Source organism: Brassica oleracea, chromosome C6, assembly GCF_000695525.1.
Source record: "Brassica oleracea var. oleracea cultivar TO1000 chromosome C6, BOL, whole genome shotgun sequence".
NCBI lineage: Eukaryota > Viridiplantae > Streptophyta > Magnoliopsida > Brassicales > Brassicaceae > Brassica > Brassica oleracea.
The window spans coordinates 4,897,203-4,907,595 of NC_027753.1; the positions used below are offsets into that span (position 1 = coordinate 4,897,203).

A 10,393-nucleotide genomic window follows, 5' to 3' on the forward strand; every position below is an offset into this window, starting at 1 on the left:
TTTTCAAAGGATAAACTTAGAAAGGTGCTATTTTGGTCATTTTAGTTTTTGAGTGCTATTTTTGTGATATAAACTCTTAGAAAAGTGCTATTTTGGAGATTTGCCGGTTTTAGAATCATCAGTTTCCAGATGTATATGTTACAAAGAGGTGTTGTTGATCTTTCTCGAGAAACAGATTAAAAACTAGAAAGAAAAAAAAAAAAAAACAGATCTGGTTTTTCCTTACAAACACACACAGATCATGGTTCTTTCTTCATCTTATGGACTTTGGACTTGAAGATGTGTAATAATATATAATCATATATCAATACTCTTACAATATCATCATCAGACAAGAAACAGAAACCACCTAACAAGCTTATGAGATCAACGAAACAGAAACTTAATAAAAAAAAAAAAGATTAATTTTTGTTTTCGATTAATCAATAATAACTGATCTGTGGATTAGAGACGTAGATCGGTGCGTATATAATCTACACCGTTGATTAAACCAATATCATCCAACGGTGGGAAATTAAGATTGAATTTAAACGGCGGAGGATCCCGACGGCGCGAAGACGACGCGATGTCGTCGTCTCCGTCATCGATAACCGAAGAAGACGAACCGCAATCGCGGTGACAATCCTCCGGAACCACAGGCGGCGTTCTAGGATACCTCTTCGCCGTCGTAGACATCGGTTTCGCGACGGAGCTTCTCTGTCCGCTGGAGGATTCGACGGTGCTGCTCATGCTGCTGCTCGTCGGACGGGAAGAAGCTCCGGCGTATAACCGATGATCCATAAACGGATCGCGAATCTCTGCTGCGTACGACCCCATGGTCTCTGAATCGAGATACGCAGGCAGAGATTCTGCAGTTATAGCTGTCGAAGGCATATCAAAGGCCCTGCTTCTCTACTTGCTGTGTAAGTCTTCTTTATCTCTACTCTCAATCCAACATCTTTTTCATTTTTGTTAACATTATTGTCTTCAGGCTAACTGAAAGTGGTTGGAAATGATATGCTATTGCTAAGGGGAAGTCGTACAGCTACGTGCTTCAGCTATGGATGTCTTGTCTATTTCATTACTGCTTTTCTGGAAGGAGATAACTTTGCATCAAACTCCTTTCTACTACTACATTGGAGCTAATGAATGGTGGGTCTTGATACCTTTACTCATTTCTTATCGTTCCTCTGGAAAAAAGATTTGTGAAACTCCTGACAACGTGGAGACGAAGACGAAGAAGAAAATCCGTTGAGTGTACTTCTATCATCTCTTATGATTTTGATCTTTATTCGTTTTCTAGAAACATTCACTCATCCATTTTTTTTAAATCAATTCAATTTTACTAGATTTTAATTTATATCATTTACAAATATTTATAATTATATTATTTCATTTTTTCTCCCATAAAAATTATTAGCTTTATATTCTAAAAAAATCCATTCTGATTTTTTGTTTGCTTATAAATATCCGATTGTAATTTCACTAATTTTTCGGTTATTTTTGTATTTGAGCACCGATTGGCTTGAAAGCTGTTGGAACTTTTACATATATCACAATCCTTAAATGTTTATAATTAGAGAAATTTCCTAGGATAATTTTTTTAAGTTTTTGTCGCAATTATAGTTTTCAATGAAGAAAATGATCAAAATAAGTCTTATTAAAAGGTAAATATGTGTTTTACTTTAAGGTTAACTAATCTAGACTTAGAGTTTAGATTTTTGGGGATAGAGTTCAAATTTTATAAAAATAAAAAATAAATATTATAACTTTCAAAATAAAAATGAGATATTTTAGTCATTTTTTTTCTTGAATGTTATTTTTGTGGCAAAAACTAAAAAATGTTATTTGAGAAAATTTCGCTTATAATTATATGATTTTATTTTTTTCTCCTATCAAAATATTGGTGTTAAATTCAATAAAAATCCATTCTGATTTTTTTGTTTGATTATAAAGAGTTAGTTATAATTTCACTATCATTTTCGGTTATTTTTGCATTTGACTGAAGTTAAGGTATATTTTGCATTTAATTTCAATTTTAGATTCTTTTTGGCAAATTTCCCATAAAAAAATTTAAAAGATGTAGGTAAAATTTATCATTACTTCGTATTATTTTTAAAATTTAATAGATAATTTTATACAGTATTATTTTTAAATAACAAAAAATGGTTTATTATTAGTATAAAATATTTTACTGAATAGAAAAATATTTATCATATATAATACATATCTTATAGTTGTGGCCGTCATTATTATTGCTTATGAATTATTGGTCTTCGCTGGTGGCTTACTATTTTCTCATCAAGTCAATCAAAATTATTGGTGTTCCTTTTTCTCTGGTTCATTCACCAAAGCAGTGAGTTTGGTTTTGGTTTCTTTCTGAAAGTTTGAGCAAAGATGGGAGGCTGTTTCTCACTAAATTTCTCATGTGATAAAGCGGTGGATCAAACCTGCAGCTGCTTATTTGGTGATAGAAATTACATTCACATGATGGAGGCTAATCTTGAGGCTCTGGAGAGAGCTGTGGAAAAACTCGAAGAAAGGCGAGATGATCTGTTAACAAGAGTTTCCATAGAAGAAGATAAAGGTTTGCAGCGGCTTGTTCAAGTAGGATGGTTGTCAAGGGTAGCACGTATTGACTCTCAGGTCAGTGATCTGCTTAAGGATAAACCAACTGAAACGAAAAGATTGTGTGTTTTTAGATATTGTTCTACAAAGTGCATATCAAGTTGTGAGTATGGTAAAAAGGTCTTGAAGAAGTTGAAAGAAGTTAATGAGCTTTATCCTGAAGGAGATTTTAAAGATGTGGCCGGAAAAAAGCTTGCAGCAAAGGTGTTGACGAAAGAGATCCAAGCAATAATAGGTTTGGATTCAATGGTTGGAAAGGCATGGGACAGCATCATGAAACCTGAACGAAGAGCTTTAGGTATTTATGGAATGGGGGGAGTTGGGAAAACAACCCTCTTAACTCATATCAACAACAAATTGGACAAAGAGGTGAATGGATTTGATGTTGTGATATGGGTTGTGGTCTCTCAAGATTTGCAGTACAAGGGCATTCAGGATCAGATTCTACGAAGATTACGTGCTGACAAGGAATGTGAAAATCAAACAGAGGAGGAGAAAGCATATTACATAGAGAATGTCCTAAGAAGAAAGAAATTCATACTGCTATTAGATGATCTGTGGAGCGCGGTAGAGTTGAACAAGATTGGAGTTCCACGTCCAACTCAAGAAAATAGATCGAAGATAGTTTTCACCACTCGTAAAAAGGAAGTTTGCAGTGACATGGAAGCTGATGATAAGATGCAAATTGAATGTTTGTCAACGAATGAAGCGTGGGAACTGTTTCGAAGTATAGTTGGAGAAGACCTATTAAAGCTGCATCCGGATATTCCCACACTTGCAAAACAAATTTGTGAAAAATGTTATGGCTTGCCGCTTGCACTCAATGTGATTGGCAAAGCCATGTCATGTAAAGAGGGTGTACACGAATGGCGTGATGCAATTGAGGTTCTCAGTACGGAGAGCCACGAGTTTCCAGGTATGGAAGAAAAGATTCTATCAGTTTTGAAGTTCAGCTATGATGGTTTAGAGACGGAAAAGATGAAATCATGCTTCCTGTATTGTTCTTTGTTCCCGGAAGATTATCAAATAGAGAAAGAGGATTTGATAGAGTATTGGATCAGCGAAGGATTTATAAAGGGAGAGAGAGATGAAGATGGAAGTAACAACAAAGGTCATGTTATTATTGGTTCGTTAGTTCGTTCGCATCTATTTATGGAATCAGAAACTACTGTGAAAATGCATGATGTGTTACGTGAAATGGCTCTTTGGGTAGGGTCTACGTCTGAAAAAGAGGAAGAAAAGCAGTGCGTCAAAACAGGTGTGAAGCTAAGGCGTATACCAGATGACATCAACTGGTCAGTTTCGAGAAGGATCTCGTTGATGAGTAATCATATTGAAGAGATATCTTGCTGTCCCAAATGCCCCAACCTTTCCACTTTTTTTCTTTCCGGGATAACGACTTGAAGGGTATACTACCGGGTAATTGTTTTCAGTTTATGCCAGCCCTTGTCGTCTTGGATCTTTCGCGTAACCACTATCTTAGGGAATTGCCGGAAGAAATTCGCAGCTTGACTTCCTTGCAATACCTCAATTTATCACGCACAGGTATAAGTTCGTTATTAGTTGGTTTGAAGGGGTTGAGGAAACTAATAAGCCTGGACCTGGAGTACTGTATCAACCTCGAAAGCATTGATGGGATAGGAACAAGCTTACCAAATCTTCAGGTGTTGAAACTATTTGTTTCTCATGTTTATATTGATGCAAGATCAATTGAAGAGCTTCAACTTTTAGAGCACTTGAAGATTTTAACAGGAAGCGTAAGCGATGCTTTAATCTTGGAAAGTATCCAAAGAGTGGTGCGATTGGCGAGTTGTGTTCAACGCCTTGAGATTTTCCAACTGTCCGCAGAGGTTTTAACATTAAACACGGTTGCTCTGAGTGGTCTACGACAACTTGTTATTGAGGGGTCCGAAATCTCAGAGATAAAGATAGATTGGAAAAGCAAAGAGAAAGAAGATCTTCCTTCTGCATGCTTCAAGCACCTCTTCAGTATTGATATATTCGATTTGGAAGGTCCAAAAGAATTGACCTGGTTATTGTTTGCTCCAAATCTCAAGCATCTTGAGGTGATACGTTCACCAAGCCTAGAAGAAATAATAAATAAGGAGAAGGGAATGAGTATTAGCAACGTGCATCCTGATATGATGGTTCCCTTTCAGAAGCTACAATTCCTCAGTTTAAAGGAGTTGGGTAAATTAAAGAGAATATGCTCAAGTCCTCCTCCTGCTCTTCCATCCCTGAGAAAATTTGTTGTCGATGACTGCCCAAAACTACCCAAAGCTGCCATTAGAGAGTTTCAGAGACACGAACAGGAGTAAGTAAGTTGATGAATGAGGCTCCGAAGCCCCCGTTGCATATGTCATATATGTGAGAGTGTATCCTCTCAGTTTCTTAAACTTGGTTTTCGTTTTATTGTTCTGCTTTTGCTTGAATGTCATTGTTTGGCAAAGTTGTATTTCTCAAAGCTGGAAACTTTTCATTGTTTGCATTTCCCCTTCTCTCCAGTTTGTATTGATACATTTTCCTTAAAGCTTTCATTTGTGTGTGTTTTGTTTCATGGATCTCTTGATTGATGCTCGCCATGGCTGCTGGTTCTGGACTTGGTTAATGGCTTTTCTATAACAAGCAAATAGAGGGAGATCTTAATTTGACAAAATTTTGGGACTTTATATATGACTTTAAAGCAACGACTTCTCTGCAAACAGTTCGATTCAAATGTTCCATGTAATATCTGAGAGAGAGTGCGTTTCCCAAGAACTTTAAATTTCACTCGTGGGTCTTCTATGTAACCTCTCAACTTGACTCGCTACAAAGATGAATCAGGAATGAGAAAGGAGCCATGTTTGAATGATATCAACCTGTGATCTGGAGTTTGAGTGATTAAATATCAGTGATGAGAAAAGAGATATTATTTTCTGTTTGAATGATTTATGTTCTCTTCTCTTAACTCGGAGGGCACACAGAGTCAAATGAAAAAAGGCTTCTTGATCGATGTTTCTCAAGAGGTTAAATGAAAGCTACACAGTTTGCAAATTGCAGTTTTCACTTGTTAGTTTCTTATTTAAATTATTGGTGCTCATTCATTCAAGCATTGAGTCTTCTCTGTTTTTCTTCAGAAAGTTTTGAGCAAAGTTGGAAGGTTGTGTATCACTACAGTTATCATGTGATGGAGCTTAGAAAATAGTAATAAAACAAAAACAAAAAATTTTCAAGAAGCTGAAAGAAAGTTTAAGACCTTCCAACTAAAGAACTAAGCAAGAAAACAAGAGAAGGAGAGAATATGCTATTGCTAGGGGGAAGTCGTACAGCTACGTGCTTCAGCTTGCGTTATCTTGTCTATTTCATTACTGCTTTTCTGGAAGGAGATAACTTTGCATCAAACTCCTTTCTACTACTACTCCTTACTACATTGGAGCTGATGGATGGTGGGTTTTGATACCTTTACTCATTTTTTATCGTTCCTCTGGAAAAAGATTTGTGAAACTCCTGACAACGTGGAGACTAAGACGAAGAAGAAAATCCGTTGAGTGCACTTTTGTCATCTCTTATGATTTTGATCTTTGTTCGTTTTCTATAAACATTCACTCCTCCATTTTTTTTTAAAAGCAATTCAACTTTACTAGATTTTAATTTATATCATTTACAAATATTTATACTGGAAATACTATAGGATATCTGCTAAGGATTCTTCAACTGCTACGGACACTGCAAATCAGTCTGAGCACCAAAAGACAGCTCCTCAAGCCAAATCAGCTCCCCCATCTCCGCCTAAGGAAAAGGGGAATTCACACCTCCATCCCTCCCCTCGATCCTCTAAGGATGATACTGCTGCTGCTTCATCCAAAGTAGCTGATAGCTCTGTTGACTGTTTTACTCCTGTTGATAAAGCCCTTGAAAAAGTCATCTTTTCTCAAGATTCTCAGGCTGAAAATCCATTCTCGCCAGCCATTGGTTCGCTTGTGGTAGGCCCTCAAGTAGCAAAGCCTTATATAAATGTGTCCTCCTCCAAGAAGCGCAAAGGTTCCCATCTGAGTCGAAGATCTTCTCCTGAGACTAATGGAGGTAACCTCAGTGTAAACTTATTCTCAGGAATCTCTTTGGCTAACCCGTTCTTGCTCTTGGAAACCCATAATCTCGGGCATCTCTCTGCCACTGGTTTTCCCTTCAATAGTAAGGAACCTGATGGATATTCAGGGCAGACTACTTCTACTTCAGCCTTAGTGCCTTGTTTGGAAAGTTCAGCTACCCCTGTTAAGGGCTCTTCTGCTCCTGGGGGAAGAAACACCAAGAATCTTTAATGTCAGTAAACATATCTTTTTGGAATGTCAGGGGATTAAATGATAATGCAAAGCACCCGGCTTTTTGGCACTGGCTTAATAGTAATAATATCTATTTTGGAGCAATTTTGGAGACTCATATAAAGGAGTCAAACCTTACTCGGATAATGAACTCTGTCTGTCCTCAGTGGTCTTTTGTCTCTAACCACTCTGAAGATGAAGACGGCCGAATAATAATGTTTTGGAAAGCTCCCGCGGCTCTAACTCTTCTGCATAAGTCAAGACAAGAAATGACTTGTGAAGTTATGTATCCGGGACTATCTACTTTCACAATGACTGCTATTTATGCTGATAATACAGTTGATGAAAGGAAGCTTCTGTGGAATACCTTACTGGATGTTAAAGCTAATCTCTCACTTCACAACTCGCCTTGGATCATTGGGGGAGACTTTAATGAGATTATCCCCTGTGCGGAACACTCCTCCCCTGCTTTCAACAGCATCACTCCGCAGATGATTGAATTGAAGGACTGTATAGATGATCTTGAGGTCAGGGACCTCCGGTTCCACGGACCGCCATTCACCTGGTCCAATAAACAACCAGCTGATCCTATATCCAAAAAATTGGATCGAGTATTGATCAATGAAGAATGGTTACACACCTTTCCAAACAGTCTGGCGCATTTTATGCCCCCAGATTTCTCAGATCACACTCCAAGCCTAGTTAATATGGAAGCTGCTCTCCCGGTAGCTGGTACTCGACCGTTCAAGTTCTTCAACTTTCTAACAGCTCATCCGGATTTTCTAGATACAGTCTCTGAAGGCTGGGAATTCTCGCAGCCTGATACTTGGTCTCTTTCAAGCCTCAACAAGAAACAAAAGATCCTTAAGAAGGTTCTAAAAAAGCTCCACAAGCATAATTACTCTGAAATTCAAAAAATAGTAGGAGAATGCAACCAAAACCTCAAGGATCTTCAGCTGGAATCTCTAACCAATCCATCAGAGGCTTCTTTTCTAGCTGAGAAACTTTGTACTGAGAAATTGCATCACCTTAGACGAGTGGAAGAAGCCTACTTTCATCAAAAATCCAGAATTCAGTGGCTTAAAGAGGGAGACCAAAACACAAGCTTCTATCACAAAGTAGCGATGGCAAGGAATTACTTTAATACAATCCATGAGCTTACCGATATCAATGGAACAGCTGCAACTACTCCGGAGGCAGTGGGTCTTCTGGCTGTCCACCATTTCGCTAGTGTGTAGGGTCCTCCCTTGACAATTGCTGCTCCTAACCTACAACAACAAGTTCGCCAAGCTACAGAGTACTTCTGTTCTTCTGCGCACGCAGAAGCAATGATCAAGATACCAACAATGGATGAGATTATGAGAACAATGTTTAAGTTGAACCCAAACAAAAGCCCTGGTCCTGATGGCTTCACATCTCGGTTTTATAGCTGCTCTTGGCATATTTTGGGGAGAGAAGTTACAGCAGCAATCAGCAATTTTTTCATTACAGGAAATCTGCCTACTGCTACAAATTCAACGATCCTGACTCTTATACCTAAATTCCCTGGTGCCTCTTCTATCAAAGATTACAGACCTATCTCGTGTTGCAATACTATCTACAAGGTTATTTCAAAACTACTAGTTTCGAAATTAAAACCGTTGCTTCCTGAGATCATACTGCCTAATCAGTCAGCGTTCATCAAGGGAAGATTACTTCTAGAAAATTGCCTTCTAGCTTCTGAGATAGTAAGTGGAGATCACAAGAACAAAGGACCAAAGCGACTAACCCTGAAAGTGGACATTGCCAAGGCTTTTGACTCTGTGAAATGGGACTTCATCATAGCTTCTCTGAGCTGTCTGGATCTGCCTTCGTTGTATATTCAATGGATCAAGGAATGTATCTCGACGACAGCTTTCTCTGTTGGAATCAATGGTTCTCTCCATGGCTTCTTCCGGGGGACTCGAGGACTGCGTCAAGGAGATCCTCTAAGCCCATATCTGTTTGGCATAGCAATGAACGTGTTGTCACATAAACTTAATAAAGCAGCCGAGGATGGAATATTTGGGTATCACCCGAGATGTAAAGAGTCAAAGCTTACCCACCTCTGCTTTGCGGATGACCTCTTGATCTTTTCAGATGGCTCACCCTCCTCAATGCAAGGCATCATCTCAGTTCTTTCAAACTTCCAGGAACTTTCAGGGTTGGCAATCAGCCCTCAGAAATCATGTCTTTTCTCTCCTGGCCTATCAAACATTGAGATTGATGACCTGGTCGTTTCAACTGGAATCCCCCAAGGTTTCTTACCCATGAGATACCTAGGCCTTCCATTGAACACAAAAAAGCTTTCACTCATTGATGTCTCATGATTTTTATAAGTTTTAGATTCATATTTTAGCTTATTATGATCATTTTAGGTTGCATTTAGGTCTTTGTGTTATATTTGCATACTCATTTGCATATCATAGGGGTTGGAATGCTTATTTGGAAGTTTGGGGCGAAATTCGCAAGGTTATACTTGCAAATTACACAGTTTGTGGCCAGTTTGAGAACCATCAAGAGTCGGTGGACAATGCTGCAAATTCAGAGGAAGTCGCTTGGGTTATTTTGCACAATCAAAAGATTCAGGGCCAATTCGAGAGGTCTTTTATGCAACTTTAAGAGTTTGGGGCGAATGTGTAAATAATCAAGACTCCGGGGACCTGTCTTGCAAATATTGAAGAAGTCTCCATTGGAGGAGATCGAGAGCTTGGTTTCAACGCGAACGACGGCGAGGCTGATTCCAACCACGGCAAAGCTCGACGACGATGAGACTCGAGCACCTGAGAGCACGACTTGGAGGAGGATAGCTCGAGAAATGGAGAGGTCGTAGACATGAGACCTCACGTCGACGGCATCCGGTCGCGGTGAGGGATGATTCCGGCGACAACAGAGACAACCTGAAGATGGAGTTCGTGGTGGCTTGTGGAGGTTCACGGCCGAGAAGAGGAAGCTCGGGTCTCGAGACAAAGAAGAGCGAATCGGAGCTCAAGCTCGAAGAGGTTCACAGCGACTTGGCAAAACGGGTTAGTGAGGTCGCCGCATCATGAGCGTGTGCTGGAGCGAGTGATTGAAGCGACTTGATGAACTCGCTCGGCAAATTCCACATCGAAGATCAATCACCAGAGCGACTTGGTGGAGCGGGATGCGAACGTCGCTGTGGAGAAGAAGAGAAATGATTGACCGGTTTATTCCGGTTTGACCCGGTTTAGTTCACTAAACCAGCTCGAGTTTGGCATCTCTTATATATAGTTTTAAACCTAAAAACCTAAGGGAAATCTCATTTTTTTTTTCTCTCAAGAACTTGCCTCCCTTTGTAAAAAAAAAAGCTTGAATCTTTATATCATAATCTAAGGAAGTTCTTAATTTTATATCTTGTTTCTCCTTCTCATAAACATGGTGAGCCTTGAATCCATCATGGGTTTGAGGTTTCTCATGGAGATTAGAGAGTAGACACTCCTTGGATTCAT

At 39.0% G+C, this 10,393-nt stretch overlaps 2 protein-coding genes and 1 pseudogene across 2 annotated transcripts; 2 read left to right on the forward strand and 1 right to left on the reverse strand.

Annotated features, from left to right (window-relative positions):
* Positions 1–204: 204 nt before the first annotated feature.
* On the reverse strand, positions 205–1,086 carry LOC106300515 (ethylene-responsive transcription factor 3-like). Its single transcript, XM_013736668.1, has one exon. It carries the CDS (start codon positions 871–873, stop codon positions 445–447), a length of 429 nt encoding a protein of 142 aa, XP_013592122.1. The 5' UTR covers positions 874–1,086; the 3' UTR covers positions 205–444.
* A 1,163-nt stretch (positions 1,087–2,249) lies between these two features.
* On the forward strand, positions 2,250–5,226 carry LOC106300512 (annotated as a pseudogene).
* Positions 5,227–7,051: 1,825 nt separating this feature from the next.
* On the forward strand, positions 7,052–8,143 carry LOC106297280. Its single transcript, XM_013733556.1, has one exon. The coding sequence runs from the start codon at positions 7,052–7,054 to the stop codon at positions 8,141–8,143; it is 1,092 nt and encodes a 363-aa protein (XP_013589010.1).
* Positions 8,144–10,393: the final 2,250 nt, after the last annotated feature.

Coding starts and splice junctions, on each gene's coding strand:
- LOC106300515 (XM_013736668.1), bottom strand. CDS start 873: ATGCCTTCGACAGCTATAACTGCAGAATCTCTGCCTGCGTATCTCGAT.
- LOC106297280 (XM_013733556.1), top strand. CDS start 7,052: ATGAACTCTGTCTGTCCTCAGTGGTCTTTTGTCTCTAACCACTCTGAA.